Genomic DNA, 26134 nt, shown 5'->3' with positions numbered 1-26134 from the left:
GACCCCCCTGCAATCTCCTGCTCTGAGTACTGGAGTTTCCCTTAATGTACACAGCAATCTTCTGTCACACTTAGCGCCGTCCCATTTACTACGGTGTAGTACCGCGACTACTATGGCGGATTCTGCTGGAAAATAAACATATTCAGTCTTCTGGCAGAATCAGACGATCTATCGTAGTGTAGACTGAACATCTCATTGAGTTGTCTGCTGTAAGCAGAATTTTTTTTTAATGTTTTTTTTATTTGTTATTAATATATATATATTTTTTTTAACTGATATTTAATTTTTAATATTTTTTCTATTTGTCTCCAGGAGGACGTTTGATAAACATAGAAGCTCTTAAATAAGATCCAGTCAACATGGCGAGCATCCTGAGGACACTAGCTACCGGCTGCACAAGTCCCCTGTTTAACGGCGTAATATCTCTGAAGGTGCAGACTGTGAAGACGCCATGTCTGCGGATGTTTCGCACCCACCAGGTTCTCTGGTGCCAGCAGCCTGTCAAACCAGGTAAGTGCTGCCATCTGCTGACTGCCCTAGGACCTACCCTAGGGGGGTAGTGAGGGCCCTGCTCACAAGAGCTTACAGTTTATAAGGAAATGGGGAGGACAGGAGGAGGGAGGGCCCTGCTCATAATCTGAGAATCTATGAAGCTGTTATCCCCTGTTCTGTGGATAGGAGATACCTCTTGATGTGGGAATACCAATTTAATACACAAAGTTGAACACATTTTCAGAAGACTAATATGGTAAGTAGGGAAGTTATTTTAAGGAGTCTCATGGCAGAAAACTTTTCTATTCGCAGGACAGGGCATAAGTTATAGATCGTGGGGGGTCCGACCGTTGGGGCTCTGCGAGCCGGGGCCCGTACAGGAGATTGCGGATGTCCCATCGGTCGCACCCTCCCCCTGCGATCTAAAACTTATCCCCTATTCTGCAGAATATATGGGATGTCTCCTTTTAATGATGAAATGTAGAGGATTTGCTGCCATCTACTGGCCATAAAAGAATGAGTGCAATAACAGCAGGCCTAATCGAGTCTTCTGTTTCTCCATAAAGTTAACATGAGGAGTTTAGTACAGTATAGTGCTATAAACTGCACTGAATTGCTTACAATCTTGCCTTCTATCAGCCATAACTTTTTTCATTTTTCCATCTACAGAGCCATATGAGGGCTTGTTTTTTGCGCAACCAATTGCACTTTGTAATGACACTTATTATTTTACCATGCAAAGATTTGTGGGGAGAAATTAAAAAGTAAATTTTTTGCACATATGTGACACTTAGATCCATTTTTCTGGGATGTGATGTGACCATAAATCTGAAATGTTGGATCTTTCTGTACAGTGTTTTTGAAAATTAGGAAAAGTGGGTGGTTTTAATTTTTATTAGGGGAGGAGCTTGTGTGTTTAAAAAAAAACTAAAACATTTTTCTATTTAATGCACACTTTATAAGTCCCCCATTGAGGACTTATATATATTTACTGTTTAGATTACTAACACTGAATATTGCTTTGCTTTTATATAGCATTATGGCAATCTACTGATAGGGCCTGTCTTAGCAAATTGGAGCCAGGATACGCACAGAGTAGGTTAGAGGACCATTGATGGGCCTATACACTGATTGGCTCCCAGCATACATGATCGGTTGGGGGGACAATCGCTGCGGCACCTGAGTGCTGTGATCTCTATTGATCACAACACTAAAGGGCTGAATGCCGCCCAGGACTAAAATGTAAAAGTACCTGCGTGCCAAGACTTAAAATTATGCCCATTGTCCTTTTAGGGGTTAAAGGGTTGGTCCAGGCATAGATGCGCTCAGCTAAGGTACTGATGTTACTAGGTGATCGCTGCTTCCTCAGACGTGTCATATCTGCAGGAAATACCTGCTCTGCCAAATCAGTGGCTGAGGTGGATCAATACCGTGACCAGCTGGGCAGGCTTCACTTGCAGGAATGACAAGTCTGAGAAAGCGTGCAGCAGCGGTCACCTACCATTAGAACAGCAGCTGCGGGGATCAGGGCAGGTGAGGAGGCCTTCTCTCGTAACCCTAAGCACTTTGAGCCCAATGTAAAAATAATTAGTACACCCGGAATAACCCTTTAAGGATGACTCCTCACAATGTCTCTCTTCTATACCCAGAACATTTTACAATTACTTTAGTGGTCCATCAAGAGACAAATCCTATCTATGCAAGTTAGCCCAGACGTGTTCTCATAAGAGATACTGCACTGTATAATAGTGGTAATTCCTTTAAAGGGGTACTCTGCTGCTCAATGTTTGGAACAAACTGTTCCGAACACTGGATCCGGCGCCGCGACCTTGTGACGTCATAGCCTCGCCCCCTCATGACTTCGCACCCCACCCCCTCAATGACGTAACGAGGGGGTAGGGCTATGATGTCACAAGCTGCCGCCTCCAGCATTTGGAACAGTTTGTTCCAAACGCTGAGCAGCGGAGTACCCCTTTTTAAGAGGGTTTTTCCAGTTGCAGTAATCGTTTTTATTCCTTCAATAAGCAGAATTACCTAGGTCTCTGCTGCTCTCATTCTTAGTCTATTCCCAGGACATACAAAGGAGTTCAATGACATCCCGCAGCTGTAAGAAATGCTGCATGTTTGCCAACCACATGACTGGGGGGATGTCCTTCTCTCCCAAGTTGTTGGTTTAAGTAGACAGTATGGGAAATTGCTGCCCTACCAACTTAATACCTTATATTGTAGGGGTATATCTAGTGCCTACTCCCATCATACACTTTCATATAGAGCAGTGATCTGGAACCTGTTTACCTCCAGATGTTTCCGATATGCCTGGAAAAACTTGCTGGAACTTGTAGTATTGCAACAACCACAGGTTGGAGACCAAAATGGGGGATAAGTGTCAGATCAGGAGGGCCCCCTTGGATTTTAAGAACAGGCACCTGAGTCATGCATGCATGCCACAATTCCATTCGTTGTCTGTGAAGCTGCAGGAGACAGCTGAGCGCTGTACTTGAACTCCATTAAAGGGGTACTCTGGTGAAAACCTTTTTTCTTTTAAATCAACTGGTGGCAGAAAGTTAAACATATTTGTAAATTACTTCTATTAAAAAATCATAATCCTTCCTGTACTTATTAGCTGCTGAATACTAAAGGGGAAATTCTTTTCTTTTTGGAATGCTCTCTGATGACATCACGAGCACAGTTCTCTCTGCTGATGTTATTATAATAATAATACTTTATTTATTGTTGTCCTTAGTGGGATTTGAACCCAAGTCCCCAGCACTTTAAGGCAGCAGTGCTAACCACTGAGCCACCATGCTGCCCTTAGCATACATCTGCTATGCATGGTTGCTAAAATGGACAGAGATGTCAGTAGAGAGCACTGTGCTCGTGATGTCATCAGTGTTCCAAAAAGAATGGAATTTCCTCTGTAGCATTCAGTAGCTAATAAGTACTGGAAGGATTAAGATTTTTTTAATAGAAGTAATTTACAAATATGTTTAACTTTCTGCCACCAGTTGATTTAAAAGAAAAAAGGTTTTCACTGGAGTACCCCTTTAACCTCTTAAGGACCCAGGATGTATGGGTACGTCCTGGGTCCCAGTCCTGCGATATAACGCAGGGTCACACGGTGACCCCGCATCATATCGCGGCGGGCCCGGCGTCATAGTGAAGCCGGGACCCGCCTCTAACAGCGCGCGGCACTGATCGCTGTGCCGCGCGCTATTAACCCTTTAGCCGCGTGCTCAAAGCTGAGTCGCACGGCTAAAAACGAAAGTAAAAGTGCCCGGCTAGCTCAGGGAGCTGTTCAGGATCGCCGCGGTATAATCGCGGCATCCCGAACAGCTGTAGCACAGGAGGAGGTCTTCTTACCTTCTCCTGTGCTGTCCGATCGCCGAATGAATGCTTCAAGCCTGAGATCCAGACTTGAGCATTCAATCGCCGAAAACACTGATTGATCCATTCCTATGGAGATGGATCAATCAGTGTAAAAGATCAGTTAATGCAATGTTATAGCCCCCTATAGGAGCTATAATATTGCATAAGAAAAGTGTAAAAAAAAATCATTAACCCTTTCAATTATCCCTTCCCCTAATAAGTTTGAATCACCCGGCATTTCCAAGAATAAAAAAAACTGTGTAAATAATAATAAAAATAAACATATGTGGTATTGCCGCGTGTGTAAATGTCCGAATTATAAAAAGATACCGCTTTTTAAACCGCTCGTTCAATGGCGTACGCGCAAAAAAAATCCAAAATCCAAAATAGCGCATTTTTTATAAAAAGTGATCAAAAAGTCTGATCAGAACAAAAATGGTACTGCTAAAAACTTGAGATCACGGCGCAAAAAATTAGCCCTCATAGCGCCCTGAACACAGAAAAATAAAAAGTTATAGGGGTCAGAAGATGACCATTTTAAACGTATAAATTTTCCTGCATGTATTCATGATTTTTTTCTGAAGTGATACAAAATCAAACCTATCTAAGTAGGGTATCATTTTAACCGTATGGACCTACAGAATAAAGATAAGGTATAATTTTTGCCGAAAAATGTACTGCGTAAAAACGGAAGCCCCCAAAACTTACAAAATAATGTTTTTTCATCAATTTTGTCGCACATTGATTTTTTTTTTTCCTGTTTCACCGTAGATTTTGGGGTAAAATGACTAATGTCATTACAAAGTAGAATTAGTGACTCAAAAAACAAGCCATCATATAGAATTTTAGGTGAAAATTTTTAAGAGTTATGATTTTTTAAAGTTAAGGAGGAAAAAATTGAAAAAAAAAATAAAACGGAAAAAGCCCTGGTCCTTAATGGGTTAATTATGAATGGAGTGGCAAATCATGCAGGGGAGGGGGGGGGGGGGTCCAGTGGGCAAACCCCCACTGGACCCCCCCCCCCCTCCCCTGTGGATAGTGGATACATTTTTTTCTTTATTTTTTTTTACTTATTAAACTTTGAATACCCCTTTTAAGCTGACCGCAGACAAAAAGGGCTGCTCTCAAACTCACCTTGGGCTTGATATTACAGCACAGACCCAGGCCTCATGTAGTACCTGCAAACAGCCAGCAGGGGCTCTGTTACTCCAAATTGTTAGTCTCGTCACATACAGCAGTGATCTCCAAACTGTGCTGTTGTAGTTTTGCTACTTCTGGGGGTCCACAGGTTGGCGACCAATGATCTAGATCAGTGGTCTCCAACCTGCGGACCTCCAGATGTTGCAAAACTACAACTCCCAGCATGCCCGGACAGCCAACGGCTGTCCGGGCATACTGGGAGTTGTAGTCTTGCAACATCTGGAGGTCCGCAGGTTGGAGACCACTGATCTAGAGGATGAGGGGGTACGTGCGTGTAGTTAGACACAGCTAGTCAGAGCCATAGCATGTGCCCACAGAAATACCTAACAATGTCCTCTTTCACTTATGAACCATCATAAGAGGAAACTTTCTCTGGCTAAAACTGAAAATTTTCCAGTCAGATCCAGATCCCCTTGTAGCAGGTGAAGATCACGTGCTAGAAAGTTTAGTGCAGACCAGTAGTGAAGAAAACGTGATAAGCCGGAAGGTTAATGATTGATTGTAGACGGACCGACCTGTCTGACATTCACCACTGCCACCAGAGGTCAAGTGCCAGGCAGACGTCTTACTAGTTGTTGAATGCACGTTTCAAGGTAGTTTTTCCCCAAATTGGGAAAAAAAATCGAAACTAATAATGCAATTAGAAAATGAGGCGGCACTCACCGGTTTAATTGCAGAGCGTTTTTAATATCTTCAGTACAGTGTCACATAAAAACATGGGGATGACAACACTGGCAGTGCCAGCCCTGTTTTTATGTGACACTGTACCGAAGATATTAAAATGCATTGAGTGCCGCCTCATTTTCTGTTTGGATTATCGGACTGTGTACACACTATATAGGGGGAGATTTATCAAAACCTGTGCAAAGGAAAAGCTGCTGAGTTGCCCATAGCAACCAATCAGATCGCTTCTTTCATTTTGCAGAGGCCTTGTTAAAAATGAAAGAAACAAGCTGGTTGCTATGGGCAACTGGGCAATTTTTCTTCAGGCAATTTTTTGATAAATCTCTCCTTATGCCCTTGAAGCTGAGCACCACAGAAGAGCTTAAAGGGGTACTCCGTTGCTCAGCATTTGGAACGAACTGTTCCGAAGGCTTGAGTCGGCGCCAGGAGCTTGTGATGTCATAGCCCCGTCCCCTCATGCAGCCACGCCCTGCCCCCTCAATGCCGTCACGCCCCTCCCATAGACTTGCATTGAGGGGGGGCGAGGCTTGACTTCATGAGGGGACGGGGCTATGTCACAAGCTCCTGGCCCCGACTAAAGCATTCGGAACAGTTTGTTCCAAACGCTGAGCGGCCGAGTACCCCTTTAAGGCTTTACGCATGCTACTGGAGGACTGGTTAGTGTCCCAGTAGGTGTGGGTATCCCTAGAGTTGGGATTTTTAGGAGAAGTTTTCTTTATTGCATATTCAAATTTTTTTTTTTAACAACCATATTCTAAAAGGTCTTTAAGTTTAATCATTAACAACATATAATAACTTTTTGGATCTGAAAGTGCCCAATTTACACACTTAGGCTGCATTCACACTATAAAAATTCATCCGTTACAAACGTCCGTTAGAAAAGCCACGTTAAACTGCTGTTAAACAATCCCATTCAAGTCTATGGTATTTTTTATTATCAGTTATGACCCGTTATAGCCCGTGAATAACGGGCGTTAGTTGTGACGGTAGGAATAACGGCACATGCACTTTTTCTTCCTTCAAAAGAAACGGGAAAATTAATGGCCGTTATTCTTAACATTGAAGTCTATGGCTGTCGGATGAGAGTTTGTCATCCGTTTGCACCCTTATAATATCCGTTCTTACTTCTGAGCATGCTCAGAAGAGGAGACATCAGCAGACTCCTGCAGGGCTTAGGGGCTACTGCTACTCCCATCATGGAACAGACTTGTTTCCATGATGGGAGTAGTAATTCCCTGGCTGTGGGAGTCTGCAGACAGCTGGGGAGGCTACATTTAGTGTCTGTACTACAACCCCCATCATGGAACATTTTTGGAGTTTGGTGTCACATTATGTCCAATTTGCTTTTTTCCTGCCTTTTTTGGTTTAGTTCCAATACACACAAAGGGAATAAACATGTGTATAGCAAAACATGTGTTACTGCAATCCTTTTCTGTGAGAAATACTTCATTTTCTTGAAAAGTTTAAGGGGTGCCAACATTTACGGCCATGACAGTATATAGATGCGCTGTGGGGGCAGATAATGCTATATGTGGCCTTAGATTTGTTTTTCAAGCCTTTGTAATAGCCATCAGTATCGGATTGTTGGGCTGTTGACACCTGACATCTTGCCAATAAGCTCTTTGCCAGAGCCACAGTGCCAGCATACACAGTAAATTAGAGCTGTTGGTTTTAATTAACCCCTTAAGGACCAAGTGTTTTTCAGTTTTTGCACTTTTGTTTTTTCCTCCTTACATTTTAAAAATAACCTCTTCAATTATTCACCTAAAAAGCCATATGATGGCTTTTTTTTTTTTTTTTTGCACCACCAATTCTACTTTGTAATGACATCCGTCATTTTACTCAAAAATCTATGGCAAAACGGGAAAAAAAAATCATTGTGCGACAAAATTGAAGAAAAACGCCATTTTGTAACTTTTGGGGGGCTTCTGTTTCTACGCAGTACATTTCTTGGTAAAAAGGACACCTTATTATTCTGTAGGTCCATACGATTAAAATGATACCCTACTTATATAGGTTTGATTTTGTCGTACTTCTGGAAAAAATCATAACTACATGCAGGAAAATATATACGTTTAAAATGGTCATCTTCTAACCCCTATAACTTTTTTTTATTTTTCAATGTCCGGGGCAGTATGAGGGCTCATTTTTTGGGCCATGATCTGAAGTTTATATCGGTACCATATTTCTTTTGATCAGACTTTTTTGATCACTTTTTATTCATTTTTTATGGTATAAAAAGTGACCAAAAATATGCTATTTTGGACTGTGGAATTTTTTTTGCGCGTACGCCATTGACCGTGCAGTTTAATTAACTATATATTTTTATGGTTTGGACACTTCCGCACGTGGCAATACAACATGTTTGATTTATTTATTTATATTTTTTTCACACTTTTTTTTTTTTTTTATGTAAAAGGGGGGTGATTCTGATTTTTATTAGGGAAGGGGTTAAATTACATTTATTAACTTTTTGTTTAACTTTTTTTTTTTTAATGCAGTTTTATAGCCCCCTCTAGTGGCTATAAAACTGCATGCACTTACACTGTTCAATGCATTGCCATAGGAATGCATTGATCAGTGTTTTCTGCGCTTGATTCCTCAAGCATGGATTTCAGGCTTGGAGCAATCAAACGCCGATCGGACAGCTGGGAGCAAGGTAAGACACCTCACTCTGTCCTGTCAGCTGTTTGGGATGCCGCGATTTCACTGCGGCGATGCCGAACAGTTCTGCTGAGCTAACCGGTCGTGTATTCTCCCATTTTAGACACCGCGTCTAAAGTGTTAATACCGGACATCAGCCTGATCGGCGATGCCCAGTATTAGGCGCGGCTCCTGGTTGCTGAAAGCAACCGGGACCCCGCAGATATGAAGAGTGCTCCGCTAAACAGGATGTAAATATACGTCCGTGGTCGTTAAGGGGTTTAAAAAAACAAACTAAATTCGTGTGCAAAAACATGGTCAGTAAAACACTAGTTGCATAGATGTTTAAAACCGGTCAGTGCAACTCAATACAGTGAAATTGAGCCAGAAGCAGTGCTGGGGTACTATAGCTTGGCTCCCAGTCACTTCTTCAGTAATGTACAGTAATTCAGCATGGTCACTACACAGAGTACAGAGGGTTCGGTGCGCTTCTGGCTTCATTCTGCTAGAGCTGCAGTTTTGGCATACACAAAAAGCTGATCATCATGGTCGAGCCAGAACCCGACCAGTCAGATATTTATGACCTATCCTGAGGATTGGCCACTGTTTTGAAAAGGCTGGATAAATTCTTTAAATGGGTACTTCAGAATTTAAAAGCAGCATATGCCCTATCCATAGTTTAGGGCAGTGTTTTCCAACCAGGGTGCTTCCAGATGTTGCAAAACTACAACTCCCAGCATGCCCGGACAGCTGAGTTGTACTTTTGCAACAGCTGGAGGCACCCTGGTTGGGAAACACTAGAGGTTAAATGGGTACTCCATTGGAAACATTTTTTTTTTTTATCAACTGGTGCTAGAAAGTTTAACAGATTTGTAAATTACTTCTATTAAAACATCTTAATCCTTCCAGTACTTATCAGCTGCAGTTATGATCCACAGGAAGTGCTTTTCTTTTTGACTTTCCTTTCTGCCTGACCACAGTGCTCTCTGCTGACACCTCTGTCCATTTTAGGAACTGTCCAGAGTCGGAGCAAATCCCCATAGAAAACCTATTCTGCTCTGGACAGTTCCTAAAATGGACAGAGGTGTCAGCAGAGAGCACTGTGGTCAGACAGAAATTACATTCCAAAAGAAAATAACTTCCTGTGGATCATAACAGCAGCTGATCAGTACTGAAAGAATTATGATTTTTTTAATATAAGTGATTTACAAATCTGTTGAACTTTCTGGCACCAGTTGATTTAAAAACAAATGTTTTCAAGTGGGGTACCCCTTTAAGTGTCTGACCTCTGGGACCCCCCGCAATCTCCAGAACCTCAAATCTCCTCTCTGCATGGAGCACGCAGTTGACATGTGGTCCATGCATTGCCTTTTGAAATTCCAGAGATACGCAAGTGACGTAGCGCTCTCCGGCACTATCATAGACAATGCACATAGTGTGCTGCCCCCTGTGCATGGAGATCGCAGGGAGTCCAACCTGTGTATAGAGGATAAGTGTTTAAACTCTGGAATACCTCTTTAATATTGAGAGGCCTGTTGATCAGTAGTTGTGACCGCACCTTGCCGCTTGCCCGCTGCCAGCGCTTACTGAACATTTACACATCTGCTCTGATTTATGTGAGGAGGACACACAGATAAATAAAAGGACCGAACAACATTCCATATCCAGTGTTTCTGTAAATAGCAAGAAGAGGAAATCTGTGGCTGGCACAAGTCCTTCTACCAGATTAATGGTATTGGGCAATCGTAGGGCTGTTTTCAATCTGTGACTTCAGTCCTGCTGCCGAGGGAATGATCAGAGCTGTGCACATAATGGCGTAATGACTTGGAAGTAGTATAAGCTGTGAGTGATGAAGGAGCCGGACGCTGAGAAGTATGAAGGGGCTCGTCCCTGGAGACTTGGATTTGCTGGAGGTTTTCATGTGTCTTCTACACTTTATGGAGTACCTGTTATGATCGTATTAAATGTTATAATCCTCCCAGTTCACTGCCCCCATCATGATCCCTTATACCAGGGGTCTGCAACCTTTAAGACAAAAAGAGCCACTTGGACCTTTTTCCGAAAAAAGAAAAACTGGGAGCCGCAAAACCATTGCGACATTTAAAACAAATCTAACACTGACTGCATATATTGTTTCTTACCTTAATGCTATATATATACAGGATCATGCAGTCAGCTGTCAATCTGAAGAAAAAAAAGGACTTAACAATGTAAAATATATTTTTGCTAGGGTGGGCTTTTTTGGGGGCCCAGGCCTGGGGTGGGCTTTTTTTGGGGCCCAGGTCTGGGGTGGGCTGGGGAGAGGGGGGTTAATGCACTGGGGAGAGGGGGGGTTAATGCTGCCGTGGGGTGACGGGTTAACGCTACCGCTGCCATGGGGTGAGGGGTAACTTAACCCTTCACCCCATGGCAGCGTTAACCTCTCACCCCGCGGCAGCGATAACGCTGCCGCTGCCATGGGGTGAGGGGTTAAGTTACCCCTCACCCCATGGCAGTGGCAGCGTTAACCCCTCACTCCGCGGCAGCATTAACGCTGCTGCGGGGTGAGGGGTTAACGCCCCACTGTCAAGTGAGTAATGTACTTTACATACTCACCAGCACCTCGCGTGGCGTCTTCCTCTCACGGCGGCGCTCCTCGACTGAGGCGCAGGCCGGCGATGTCACTGTCATGTGACGTTACATTGTCACATGACAGTGAGTATCCGCGCGTCCCCGGAAGAAGAGACTCCGCTCCGATGGCACCAGGGCAGGTAAGTAAACCGACGACGCAGTGACGGCGGCTCACGGGCTCAAATAATTCCGGGATACTGCATTGTCCCGGAATGAGGGTGACGGGGACCCAGGACAGGCTCGCGGAGCCGCGGCCCAGGAGTAAAAGAGCCGCGGGTTGCCGACCCCTGCCTTATACAGACCTATTTTAGTGTGTGGCCACATCATTTTAATGTTGTTTTACCTTTGTTTTATTAATTTTTATTATTAATAAAATATTTGCCAACATATTTACTGCACTTTTGTTATCATGTGTATCTGTTGGCTCACAAGGGCCCTGTGAGTCCCAAACACATAACGCTGAATATTTTTATACATTTATATTGATTCAATATTCATGACCCTGAACCCCAATCTCTTTAAATTGTTTAGACCTATATAAGGGTTTTTTTTTTTTTTTTGCGCCACCAATTGTACTTTGTAATAATATCAATCATTTAATAACAAAATCTACAGCAAAACCAAAAAATATACATTTTTGGGGTGAAATGGAAAAAACCCCCGCCATTTTGTAAAACTTGGGAGCTTCCGTCTACACAGTGCACTTCTCAGTAAAAATGACACATTGGCCCTCATTTACTATTTCAAAGCCGACATGTTTTGTCGGGTTGTGCGCCAGATTCTGTCGCATTGCGCCAGAATTTCTGTCTGTGCCAGAATTTGCGCCAGAATTGAGAAAATCACGACTTTGCTCCAGTTTGCTAAGAAAACCCGAAAAAGGGGCATGGCCGCCGGGAAAAGGGGCGTGTTCTCCGAAATGAGGCATTTTCCCGAAATTTTCACAAAAACCCAACATCTTTACGAAGGTTTCCACATAAAATGTGGTGGATTTCAGCTGAGGAAAACCAGACAGATCAGAGCATGTGTATAAAAAGCAAAGTGTAGGGAAAGTGGAGAATGTAGGGAAACCTTAGTAAATACAGTGACCCCTCGACTTATGATGGCCTCGACATATGATCATTTCAACATATGATGGCCTCTCAGAGCCCATCGTATGTTGAAGGCAGCCTCGACATATGATGCTGCTGTGTGTCGGGGCCATCATACAAACAGCTATCTGACAGCGCTGACAACTTCAGCATCTGACAGATAGTTGTTTAATGTGCCCGTGTGCCCCGTTCTGCCTCCTGTTACTCACATGCTGTCCTGCTAACTCACGCAGGCTTCCACTGTGAGCTCCGTATATGCCCCCCCCCCCAGGGCCGCCATAGCCAATAGCCTGCAGCATCTTGCTGCAGGCATCCAATGAGCTGCTGGCTGCCCTCCCCTTCCTTTCCTATAGAGCTGTAGTCGGCAGGATCGTAATGGAGGAGATTCTGTCCCCCCTGAAGGTATTAAAAGAACTGTACAGTACTGTATGCAATGTCACACATCACATACAATACATTTACACACACTATACACCCCATACATCAATGTTTCCCTATCAGTGTGCCTCCAGCTGTTGCAAAACTATAACTCCCAGCATGCCCAGACAGTCAATGGCTGTACATGCATGCTGGGAGTTGTAGTTGTGCAACAGCTGGAGGCACCCTGGTTTGTTAAACACTCCCCATACACTCCACATACAATGGTCATCCCAGAACCAATTAGCAGTTTCCCATAGAGATATGTATTCAACATACAATGGTTCCAAGGCCCCAGAACCAATTACCATTTTTACATAGACATATGTACTCGACATATGATGGTTTCAACATATGATGGTTCTCCTGGAACCAATTAATATCATATGTTGAGGGACCACTGTACCGTGGAAAATAAATTGTAGGGAATTAAAACCCACAAAGAAACCTGCACTCTACTCTAAGTAAATAAGGGCCATTATCTTTATTCTGTAGGTCCATACGGTCACAAGGATACCCAATTTATGTAGGTTTTATTTTACTACTTTAAAAAAAATTATAACTACATGCACCTAAATTAGTTTTAAAATTGTCATCTTCTGACCCCTATAACTTTTTATTTTTCCGTATACGAGGTGATATGAGGGCAAATTTTTGGCGCTGTGGTCTGTAGGTTTTTATCAGTACCATTTTTGTTTTGATGGGACTTTAATCACTTTTTATTAGTTTTTTATGGTATATGAAGTGACCAAAAATGCACAATTTTGGACTTTGGTATTTTTTTACGTGTACGCCATTGACCGTGCGGTTTAGATAACTTTAAAACTAATAGTTCGGACATTTACACACGTGGCTGTACAACATATGATTACTTTTTATTTATAACATTATTTTATTTAAAATATGGGAAAAGGGGGGTGATTGAAATTTTTAAAAGGGAAGGGGTTGATTCACTTATTACGGTACGGTAACTTTCTTTTTTACACTTTTATTTTTTTTTCTTCTGATTGCATATACTGATTAATGCAATGCTATAGCATTGATCAGTGTTATCGGTGCTCTGCTGCTCTAGCCTGCATAGCAGGCTTGGAGCAGCTGATCACCGATCAGACGTCAAGGAGGCAGGTGTGGACCCTCCCGCCCTCGATGTTGCCGCGGATGTCCCGATCAGCTCCACTGAGCTACTGCCACCGGTAACCCTGCATTTTAGATGACGCAATCTACTTTGATTGCGGCGTCTAAAGGGTTAATGCCAGACATTGGACCGATTGGCGGTGCCTGGCATTAACCATGGGTCCTGGCTGCCCGTATCCACCGGGACCCACCGGGTTTAACCCGTTCTCCGCTTGTGAGAACAGTTTAAACCCCATTAAAGGGGTACTCAAGTGGAAAACTTTTTTTTTTTTTTTGGTTCCAAAAAGTTAGATTTTTAAATTACTTCTATTAAAATATCTTAATCCTTCCAGGACTTATTAGCAGCTGAATACTGCAGAGGAAATGTATTTTCTTTTTGGAACACAGTGCTCTCTGCTGACATCTCTGTCCATTTTAGGAACTGTCCAGAGCAGCATATGTTTGCTATGGGGATTTCTCCTACTCTGGACAGTTCTTAAAATGGACAGAGATGTCAGCAGAGAGCACTGTGCTCATGATTCAGCAGAGAGCTCTGTGTTCCTAAAAGAAAATAATTTCTTCTGTAGTATTCAGCAGCTACCGTATTTATCGGCATATAACACGCACTTTTTAGGCTAAAATTTTTAGCCTAAAGTCTATGTGCGTGTTATGCGCCGATACACCCCCAGGAAAGGCAGGGGGAGAGAGATTCAGTCGCTGCCCGCTTCTCTCCCCCTGCCTTTCCTGGGGTCTAGAGCCCTGCTGCCGGCCCTTCTCTCCCCCTGGCTATCGGCGCCGCTGCCCGTTCTCTCCCCCTGACTATCGGTGCCAGCGCCCCATTGCCGGCGCCGATAGCCAGGGGGAGAGAAGCGGCGCCGACAGCCAGGGGGAGAGAAGGTGCAGCGGCACCGATTGCCTGCCCCGTTGCCTCCCCCCGTCCCTGGTGGCATAATTACCTGTTGCCGGGGTCGGGTCCGCGCTGCTGCAGGCCTCCGGCGTGCGTCCCCTGCGTCGTTGCTATGCACGGCGCGGCGCACTGACGTCATGCGCCGTGCAGCGCATAGCAATGATGCAGGGGACGCACGCCGGAGGCCTGCAGCAGCGTGGACCCGACCCCGGCAACAGGTAATTATGCCACCGGGGACGGGGGAAGGCAACGGGGCAGCGGCGCCGGCAATGGGTGCCGCTGCCCATTTTCTCCCCCTGGCTGTCGGCGCCGCTTCTCTCCCCCTGGCTGTCGGCGCCGCTTCTCTTCCCCTGGCTATCGGCGCCGGCAATGGGGCGTTGGCACCGATAGTCAGGGGGAGAAAACGGGCAGCGGCGCAGATAGCCAGCAGGAGAGAAGCGGCGGCAGCAGGGCTCTAGACCCCAGGAAAGGCAGGGGGAGAGAAGAGGGCAGCGCTGGCCTCTCTCCCCCCTGCCTTTCCTGGGGGTGTATCTGGGTATACACGTGCACACACACACCCTCATTTTACCATGGATATTTGGGTAAAAAACTTTTTTTACCCAAATATCCTTGGTAAAATGAGGGTGCGTGTTATAGGCCGGTGCGTGGTATACCCCGATAAATACGGTAATTAGTACTGGAAGAATTAAGATTTCTTTAATATAAGTAATTTACAAATCTGTTTAACTTTCTGGCACCAGTTGATTTAAAATAAAAATAAGTTTTCCACTGGAGTACCCCTTTAATAGGACCTGGTATGCCCTTGGTCCTGGTGGGGTTAAACCACTTAGATTACAAGGTCAATGGCAACCAAGCCATGTAGAGGGTTAGATGCTATTTGCTTCTAGTGTCGGATCACCATCCAATAGGCAGGGTGTAATAGATCAGTTGTGGCCCAGTAAACTGCGATACTTTAGTATTAAAAAATACTGTACAAGCATAATAAAATAAAAAAATTACTGAATTAAAAAACTAAATATTTTTTTAAAAGAAATAGTAATATATATATTTTATCTTTTTATATATTTATTTTATTATTTCTATATATATTTTTTGCTCACATTAAACATTTTAATCGACCCTCTTTTCCAAGTGGGGTAACACTGATCTTTAGTAGTTTTCTATAACAGTTTCCTCAGTTAAAAAATAAATAATAATAAAAAAAACATATTCTTAATAACTGGACTGTTTATTCTCTTCTATATTCTCCACTCCATTATTTACAGTTGTTTTGTTTGATTATTAGGTATCCCGTACAAGCAGCTGACTGTAGGAGTCCCGAAGGAGATCTTCCAGAATGAGAAGAGGGTGGCACTGTCCCCTGCCGGGGTGCAAGCTCTGGTTAAACAAGGCTTCAATGTTGTAGTGGAATCTGGAGCTGGCGACGCTTCCAAGTTCTCTGATGACCAGTACAAGGAGGTCGGGGCCAAAATCCAAGGGATCAAGGAAGTTTTGGCTTCAGACCTGGTTGTCAAAGTAAGGCATTCTTTCTTGTTGTGTGGGTTGTTGGTTTTTCTTATCCTATTGAGTATGCTCAGGACTCAATCTATATAGTTGTAAAGAACTGAATCTGTATAGTCTGGAGGAAAGAAGGGACATAACAGAGGCTTTTAACTGTAGGGCAAAAAAAGTATTTAGTCAGCCACCAATTGTGCAAGTTCTCCTACTTATGAAGATGAGAGGCCTGTAATTTTCATCATAGGTATACCTCAACTATGAGAAATATAATGAGAAAAAAAATTTCGTAAAATCATTGTCTGATTTTATTTGCAAATTATGGTGGAAAATAAGTATTTGGTCAATATACTTTGTTATATACCCTTTGTTGGCAATGACAGAGGTCAAATGTTTTCTGTAAGTCTTCACAAGGTTTTCACACACTGTTGCTGTTATTTTGGCACATTCCTCAATGCAGATCTCCTCAAGAACAGTGATGTTTCGTCGCTGGGCAAAACGGTCTTCCAACTACCTCCAAAGGTTTACTATGGGGTTGAGATCTGGACACTGGCTAGGCCACTCCAGGACCTTGAAATGCTTCATAAGAAGCCCCTCCTTCATTGCCTGGGCATTGTGTTTGGGATCATTTTCATGCTGAAAGACCCAGCCACGTTTCATCTTCAATGCCCTTGCTTGAGGGAAGGAGGTTTTTACTCAAAATCTCACGATACATGGCCCCATTCATTCTTTCCTCTACACGGATCAGTCGTTCTGGTCTCTTAGCAGAAAAACAGCCCCAAAGCATTATGTTTCCACCCCCATGCTTCACAGTAGGTATGGTGTTCTTTGAATACAACTCGGCATTCTTTCTCCTCCAAACACGACGAGTTGAGTTTTTACCAAAAAGTTCTACTTTGGTTTCATCTGACCACATAACATTCTCCCAATCCTCTTCTGAATTATAAATATGCTCTCTTCAGACGAGCCCGGACATGTACTGGCTTAAGCAGAGGGACACTTCTGGCACTGCATGATTTGAGTCCCTGGCGGTGTAGTGTGTTACTGATGGTAGCCTTTGTTACTTTGGTTCCAGCTCTCTGCAGGTCATTTACTAGGTCCCCCCGTGTGTGGTTCTGGGATTTTTGCTCACTGTTCTTGTGATCATTTTGACACCACGGTGGTGAGATCTTGCGTGGAGCTCCAGATCGAGGGAGATTATCAGTGGTCTTGTATGTCTTCCATTTTCTAATAATTGCTCCCACAGTTGATTTCTTCACACAAAGCTGCTTGCCTATTGCAGATTCAGTCTTCCCAGCCTGGTGCAGGTCTACAATTTTGTTTCTGGTGTCCTTCGACAGGTCTTTGGTCTTGGCCATAGTGGAGTTTGAAGTGTGACTGTTTGAGGTTGTGGACAGGTGTCTTTTATACTGATAACAAGTTCAAACAGGTGCCATTAATACATGTAACGAGTGGAGGACAGAGGAGACTCTTGATGAAGTTGTTTCAGGTCTATGAGAGCCAAAAATCTTGCTTGTTTGTAGGTGACCAAATAATTTGTAAATAAATTCTTTAAAAATTAGACAATGCGATTTTATGGATTTTTTTTTTCATATCTCTCATAGTTGAGGTATACCTATGATGAAAATTACAGGCTTTTTTTAAAGTGGGAGAACTTTCACAATTGGTAGCTGACTAAATACTTTTTTGCCCCACTGTATATGTTATGGGAGTGAGGGCATTGTGAATTTTTATAAAGTGTTTTTTAAAGTTTTTTTTTTTTTAAGGGACACATGCACATTTGTGGTCTGCTGGAGATCATTTTGCAGGGCTCTGGCAGTGCTCCTCCTTGCACAAAGGCAGAGGCAGCAGTCCCGCTGCTGGGTTGTTGCCCTCCTTTGGCCTCCTTCACGTCTCCTGATGTACTGGCCTGTCTCCTGGCAGCACCTCCATGCTCAGGACACTACGCTGACAGACACAGCAAACCACCTTTCCACAGCTAGCATTGATCTGCCATCCTGGTTGAGCTGCACTACCTGAGCCACTTGTATGGGTTGTAGACTCCTTCTCATGCAACCACTAGAGTGAAAGCACCGCCAGCATTCAAAAGTGACCAGAACATCAGCCAGGAATCATGGGAACTGAGAAGTGGTCTGTGGTCACCACCTGCAGAACGACTCCTTTATTGGGGGTGTCTTGCTAATTGCCTATAATTTCCACCTTATGTCTGTTCCATTTGCACAACAGCATGTGAAATTGATTGTCAATCAGTGTTGCTTCCTGAGTGGACAGTGTGATTTCACAGAAGTGTCATTGACTTGGAGTTACATTGTGTCTCCTTAATTTTTTTGAGCTGTGTGTGTGTGTGTGTGTGTGTATATATATATATGTATATATATATATGTATATATATATTATACACAAAAAAAAAAAAAAAAAATATATATATATATATTGTGATTTGTTCTTTCTCTCCTTCAGGTGCGAGCACCGATGCTGAATCCAGCTCTGGGAGTCCATGAAGTCGACCTCCTAAAACCGTCCTCCACCCTCATCAGCTTTGTTTACCCTGCACAAAACTCTGATCTGTTGAACAAACTTTCAGAGAAGAAGACGACGGTTCTGGCCATGGACCAGGTGCCACGTGTCACCATTGCACAGGGATATGATGCTCTGAGCTCCATGGCAAACATTGCTGGGTGAGGAGCCTTTGATGCTTTATTTGACACCCACTTTTGGACTGTGACTTGTTCATTGAGCAATCTGTATTATTCAATGGGCACAAAGCGTTCTGACCTGATCTACGGGCACATCAATTCTGTATATAGGTCTTATGTGACCTTTGCACAGACTTTCCCTGTATGACATCTGTTTGGAATCCTGGTACTTCCAAACTTAAGGCCACGTTCACACGGCAGTACTAAAATTTGTGTGACCATACCCCTCCCTTAATAAAAGTAAAAGATTTTTTTATAAAATAATGTAAGCAAAAATAAATATTTGGTATCGCCATGTGCAGAAATGTCTGAACTATTCATATACTGTTTAATGGAAAGAAAATCGCAAGGTGAATGCAGTGAATGTAAGAAATTACCAAAGTCCAGAATTGCTGATTGTTGGTCGCTTCACATATCGGAACAAAATTAATAAAGTGATCAAAAAATCCCATCTAAACAAATATGGTACCAATTAAAACTAAAGATCACAGCTAGAGATGAGCGGATCAAATCGGATGAAGACGAATTTGTTCCGAATTTTATGAAAAATTTGATTTGAACTCAATCCGAACTTCGACTCGATTCAAACTAAAGAATATCTTCATTAGAGACACCCCTGTGATGGTCCTGTATAATGTATAGATGAGAGCGGCTTTTCCCTGCACTCGCATCTCTGCAATAGATAGGACGTTCGCAACGGGTGTCAGGAGTGATACCTGCTGTGATCTGTCCTTAACTGCAGTTACTACTGCTCCCAACATGAAGCACACTTTGCTTCATGCTGGGAGCTGTAGTACCTGCATTAATAGACAGATCACAGCGGGTGTCACTCGTTGCGATCGTTCTGTATTTTAGATATATAGATGCAGGCAGCTGGCCGCTCTTCTCTGGTCCCACTGCAGTATGAGTATATGCTGCATGTACACCTATTATTCATATTTCCCGCAGAGAGCTGAGTGTGGCTGGAACCATCTGGCCAGTCACAGCTCTCTGTTAGAAATATGATTACGTGATTTGAATTCTATTCACATCGCTGGCCGGCCGGAGTATAGTGCAGAGATGCGAGCGCAGGAGAAAGACACACCCTTTCTGCAATAGAAAGGACAATCGCATCAGGTGTCAGGAGTGAGACCTGCGGTGATCTGTCTTAGTACAGGTACTACAGCTCGCATCATGGAACAGTCTGTTCCCTGCTGGGAGTAGTAGTACTACCTAAAAAATGTAAAAAAGTAGAGAAAATAAAGTGAAGCACACATACACACACACACACTTTATTTAACACTATTAAATTACATTACTAATAAAAAAAAATAAAAAAAATTATTATAAAAAATATAATATTTTTTACATTTTAAATGGCCCCTTTCTAATTTTTATTATTGTTGGCTACATTTTTAGGTCCCTGCCCGCCCACATAAATTGATCTCTGTTTAAAAATTAACATTAACATATTTTTTTTTTTTGTCTTTCAATTTTCGGGAGCGGTCAGGGACCAAAAAATTCAGCGCTTAGTATTAAAAATGGGGCTAAAAAAGTTAAGTGAAAAAAAATTATGATTTAAAATGAGAAGTAGAAGAAAAAAATATGAAAAGCACTCCTCGTTAATTTTAAATATTGAACGCTGAATTTTCTGGTCCTGCCCACTTCAAAAAATAGAAAAACAAAAGAAAATTTTTTTTTAATTTTTAAACCAGGATCAATTTATGGGGGTGGGTAGGGACCTAAAATTGTACCTGACAATAAAAATTTTGAAAGGGGCCATTTAAATGTAAAAATATTTTTACATTTATTAGTAATGTATTTTAATATTGTGTTTAATAAAGTGTGTGTATGTGTGTTTTAACTTTTCCCCCTACATTTTAAAATTTTTTTAGAATGGGAACTGTAGTATCTGTATTAATAGACAGATCACAGCAGATGTCACTCCTGACACCCGATGAGATTGTCCTTTCTATTGCAGAGAGGGTGTGGCTTTCTCCTGCGCTCGCATTTCTGCACTATACTCCGGCCGGCCAGTGATGTGAATATAATTTACATCACTTATTCATATTTCCCGCAGAGAACTGTGATTGGCCGGATGGTTCCAGCCACTCACAGCTCTCTGCGGGAAATTTTGAATAATATGTATATATACAGCATATACTCATACTACAGTGGGACCAGAGAAGAGTGGCCGGCCGCTTGCATCTATACATTATACAGGACGATCGCATCAGGTGTCAGAAGTGACAATTGCTGCGATCTGTCTATTAATGCAGGTACTACAGCTCCCAGCATAGAACGTGTGTGCTTCGTGTTGGGAGCAGTAGTACCTGCAGTGGAGGACAGATCACAGCAGGTGTCACTCCTGACACCCGATGCGATCGTCCTATCTAGATGTGAGAAAGCCGCCTGCATCTATACATTATACAGGACGATCGCAGAGGGTGTCAGGAGTGACACCCGGGGTGATCTGTCTATTGGCACAGGTACTACTACTCCTATCATGGAACAGTCTGTTCCATGCTGGGAGTAGTAGTACTACCTAAAAAATGTAAAAATAAATTGATGAAAAAAAAGGTCAACACACACACTTTATTAAACACATTATTAAAATACATTACTAATAAAAATCTATCTATCCGATAATTTTTTTTAAATTCAGTGAATCGGCGGCAAATAAAATAAAAATGTACAGATATTAAGCAAATTTTTGGGGGTTTGCAAGCACAAGTTTCTAGTCAGAAAACAGAACAAAATATATTACTCATTGTTATGACCCGTCAAATATATGTTCTGGGTCAATTATTCCCCCCCCCCCCCAAAAAAAAAACCCTAGTAAATAATATTCTCCTACATTTTAACCTCACGTAAGTTTTTGATTATAGTACATGGTATGTTAAATGATGCCAGTAGGAATACGCGTCCAAAAAAAAGTCCTGTTTATGGCTAAAAATAATAAACAATTTGCCTTGGTTTCTTGCAGGTATAAAGCTGTTGTCTTGGCTGCTAACAACTTCGGGCGCTTCTTTACCGGTCAAATCACTGCGGCAGGAAAGGTCCCACCTGCCAAGGTAAATATTTTTTTCTGATTCTTTTGTCATTTTATGAACCGCCAGCAGATGGCAACATTGCACCAGCTCACTAGACTTGGTGTCGCTTTTCTTTGTTTACGTTGCCTATTTTACGGTGTGCGCACGATTGTGCTGATCCAGATGTAGAGTGCGATGCTGAGCCTTCTCCTGCGTGTAATGTTGATGGCTTTTATGTGCCATCTGAGCCTGCTTTTTTTTTTTTTTTTTCATCAGCTTCTTTTCTAAGATGCAGTGGAAATGACATCTGTAATGTCTGCTAGACCATCCACGCTTGTGAGGAACACTTGGTTTTCTAAAACAGAATCGGGCAAAAATAAAAGTTTACCAATAATATCTGTGTAAAGCAGTGTTTCCTAACCAGTGTGCCTCCAGCTGTTGCAAAACTACAACTCTCAGCATGCCCGGGGGCATGCTTGGAGTTGTAGTTTTTCGACAGTTGAAGGCACCCTTGCTGGGAAATACAAGTGTGAAACTGCATTTACAAGGGACATGTACCCAAACTTGACAATTATACACATTAAAGGACATCTGCAGTGAATTATCACTTATCCAAAGGATAGGGAATAAGTGTTTGATCGCGTGGGGTCCAACTGCTGGGACCCCCCGCGATCTCCCAAACGGGCCCCGGCATCGCCGCTCCATGAGAGAGGCTAATGTGCATAGCGTCGTCCTTCAGTGAGGTCGTCTGTAAGCCCCTTCCCCATACAGCACTATGGGAAAGGCGGGGAGGGAAGAACGCTGCATCCCCGCCTCTCCCATAGAACTACATGGGGGGAGGCGTGTCAGCCGTGGCGTCATGCTGCTCTGCCGCGGCTCTCCCGTGCAGGAGATCGCGGGGGGTCCCTGTGTTCGGACCCCCCACGATCAAATCCTTATCCCCTTGGGTAGGGGATTAGTGTTAATTCACAACAGATGGCCTTTAATCTTTAATGTTGCAGTCCTCAATCTGTTGACAGTGCGCCTCTAGTGGATTGTGTCTGTATGACTGGTTTAGACTATTGATGATTGTGCCCAAGATTCTTTGAGAGAAATACAGCATGTAAATTCTGTCCTCATGAGTCGCCTGTCCTCTCTGAAGTTACTACACTCCACATGTATCTAGCGTCTTCATGCCCTCGAAGCACAGCGATCAGTCCCGCTTAGTTAGGATACATGTCTGCATAGCAATGAACACCTGGGACTTTTTCCCTACCATCTGATCAATGAATTTGAAATTAGTATTTTGGATTATTTTGGTCTCTGCTTTAAAATAAACAATCCTATCCGATGGTCTGGAACACATCAATGGCAGCGCCGTGTGCGGTAGCTACTGTCCTTGAATGACTTTTAGTGCATTTTCTATTGTACCCAGGGGGATGTGTAAAGAGCTACACGGTGCGATCCATAGCAGTATGTAATACAATGGTCTCTCTAGTTACAATATTATTTGGTTCCAGGACAACCATTGTATGTTGAAACCATAACTAATTGGTTCTGAAGCCCCAAAATGTCATCCAAAAAAATAGGAAAAAGTGAGGATTAAAGAAAATAAGTGCAGAATGTTCAGTATATATGAGAGGATGTGCAGTGTATACAAGTAATGGTGCAAAAAGGAGATTTTTTAACACTTACCCTAAAATCTCTTTCTCGAAGGATCCATTGGGGGACACAGACCGTGGGTGTATCTTGCTGTCTCTAGGAGGTGTGACACTATGGTAATAAAAAAAAGTCAGCTCCTCCCAGCAGGATATACCCACCTTCAGGCTCTGAGCTAGTCAGTTTAAGTTCCAGAGCAATAGGAGGAGACCAAGAGGTCAAAGAAAGACCCAAAAACTGTCCGAGAGCCAGAAGAAAAAACATAACTGAACACACCTTCGGACAGAGAACCAAAGGGCGGGAGCCCCAAAAAGGGTGGGAGCTGTGTCCCCCAGTGGATCCTTTGAGAAAGAGATATTACGGTAAGTGTTAAAAAATCTCCTTTTCTCTATCTGCTCCATTGGGGGACACAGACCATGGGACGTACCAAAGCCGTCCCTTGGGTGGGCAGATAAATAATCAGGCAGACGGCCGTTCCACTGCCGCCTGCAACACTTTACGGCCCAGACTAGCATCAGCCGATGCGAAAGTATGAACTCTGTAAAAAACCTCGAAGTATGCAAAGGCAACAAGGTAGCCGCCTTGCAATCTGCGAGGCCGAGGCGCTACTCTGGAGAGCCCAGAATGCCCCAACAGAAAGTGTGGAATGAGCCACAACCCTGAAAGGAGGAACCTTCCCCATACAGCGAAGGCTTCCGAAACGGCAGCCCAGATCCACAGAGAATGGTAGCCTTGGAAGCAGGTGGTCCCTTGCGACGACCTTACATAAGGACGAAACGAAAAAGTGATGGAGAGATAAGACCGAACCGCTCGAACTACGTCCAGCTTGTGTAGTAAGCGCTCCCTAGAATGTGAAGAAACCGGACATTGAGATGAAAGGCCGAGCCCATCTTAGGTAAAAAGGAAGGATCTGGCCTGAAAACGACCTTGTCCAGTTGGATCACCAGAAACGGAGAACGGCAGGGAAAAACTGCCAATTCGGACACCCTCCGGATGGAGGTGATGGCCACAAACGCCACTTTCCAAGAAAGGAGGCGGAGAGACACCTCTAAGGGGCTCAAAGGGTGCACCCTGGAGGGCACTCAGAACCAAATTCAAGTCCCAAGAGGGAGAAGGTGACCGATAAGGAGAACAGTGCGCGCCACTCCTTGCAGGAAGGACCGGACATGAGGATTGGAAGCCAGGGGCCGCTGGAAAAGAACAGTAAGGGCCAAAACCGGACCTTTAAGAGAACTGAGAGACAACCCCAGTTCCAGCCCCGACTGCAAAAAGGAGACAAGACGGGACCGAGAAGGTCACCGGGGAGAAGTCCTGAGCTTCACACCAACGAAAATAAGACCACCAAGTACGGTGGTAAGTTCCTGCGGAGGAGGGCTTACAAGCCTTGAGCATGGTGGGAAAGACTGGGGAAGGGAACCCGCGGACCTCAAAACCGCGGTCTTAACCACCACGCCGTCAAATACAGCGACTGTAAATTGGGGTGGCAAAGAGGACCCTGAGATAGTAGTTCCAGGTGGGGCGAAAAGCTCAGATGAGTGTCGACAGGAGCTTGACGACGTCGTCGTACCACGACCTTTGGGGCCCATCTGAAGCTACCAGAATGGCGGAGACGTCCTCTTCCTCGAGCTTCCTCAGCACCCTGGGAAGAAGGGGAAGTGGAGGGAACAGATAAGGTAGGGCGAACCCCGCCCAAGGAATCCCTAGGGCGTCCACGGCCAAAGCCTGAGGGTCCCGGACTTGGACACAAACGGAAGAATTTTCCGATTTTGCCCAAACGCGAAGAGATCCACGTCCGGAATGCCCCAGAGGCCACAGCTGCGTGAAGACCTCCGGATGAAGAGACCACTCGCTTTGGCGGGCGAGGACCGACTGAGGAAGTCCGCTACTCAGTTGAGCACTATTCGACCCAGGACTTCCATACAAGTGCAGATGGAGACTGATACCTGGGTCCGAAGGGAGCGGACCCCCGCCCGGAGCGCCAGGCGTTTGTCCGGCGGAAGACAAATTTGGCAGAGGCCGGACGAATCGAAATTCCAGAACGGTTAGAGACTGGGTAGGACAGAGGACTGACTCGCCCCGGTTGACCATCCCACCCTGAGAGAATCGGGGTGCGGGGAGTGATGTCCATATTCTCCAGAGTCTGGGCTCTGGTAGGAGCCTTGATGAGAAGGTCGTCCAGATAGGGTATCACCGAGATACCCCTCGACCGTAACAAGCCCATCACTGGCGCAAGGATCTGTAAAGACCCGAGGAGCCGGCTAGACCAAAGGGAAGGGCTACGAATTGAAAATGCCCCTCCGGAACCGCAAGCAGAGGTACCAATGATGGCCCGGAAATATTGGCACATGGAGGTAGGCATCCCTGATGTCCACCGATGAAGGAACTCCCCTTGTTCCAGGGAGGCCACCACCGAGTGGAGAGATTCCAATCGGAAGTGTTGGATGAGAAGGAGACGGGTCCCGCTAAAATATCCTGATAGAGCTTTTGGGACTACTTCGACAGGGCCTTGAACGCCCATGACGACGAGGCGAGGATGGGAATAAGAGAAGAGCCAGCTGCTTCAGAAGCGAACTTCGCTAAAGATTCTACCTTTTTGTCCGCGGGATCTATGACGGCAGCGGCATCTGCCAGAGGCAGTGTAGTCGCCCTAGAGATCCGGGAGGGTCCACAGAGGGAGGGAAAGCCACCTTAGCGACAAGGTCCTTGTCAAATGGGTCACGCTCTTGAATTGTCTTGAATCCCGGGAATCTCTCGTCTGGATGTTTCCATGCGGAT

At 44.1% G+C, this 26134-nt stretch overlaps 1 protein-coding gene across 1 annotated transcript in view; it reads left to right on the top strand.

Annotated features, from left to right (window-relative positions):
- Window positions 1-26134, top strand: part of NNT (nicotinamide nucleotide transhydrogenase) — a 140340-nt gene that overhangs the window by 16416 nt on the left and 97790 nt on the right. The window contains exons 2-5 of the mRNA XM_056542096.1: window positions 313-510; window positions 15806-16035; window positions 18475-18692; window positions 21676-21763. Coding sequence (XP_056398071.1) covers window positions 360-510; window positions 15806-16035; window positions 18475-18692; window positions 21676-21763 — 687 coding nt within the window. The 5' untranslated portion in view covers window positions 313-359. The remainder of the gene's footprint in view (window positions 1-312; window positions 511-15805; window positions 16036-18474; window positions 18693-21675; window positions 21764-26134) is intronic.

This window comes from Hyla sarda, chromosome 1 (genome assembly GCF_029499605.1).
Source record: "Hyla sarda isolate aHylSar1 chromosome 1, aHylSar1.hap1, whole genome shotgun sequence".
Classification (NCBI taxonomy): Eukaryota; Metazoa; Chordata; class Amphibia; order Anura; family Hylidae; genus Hyla; species Hyla sarda.
Note: the sequence above shows the minus strand (reverse complement) of the source record. Positions and strands in the feature narration are given on the sequence as shown.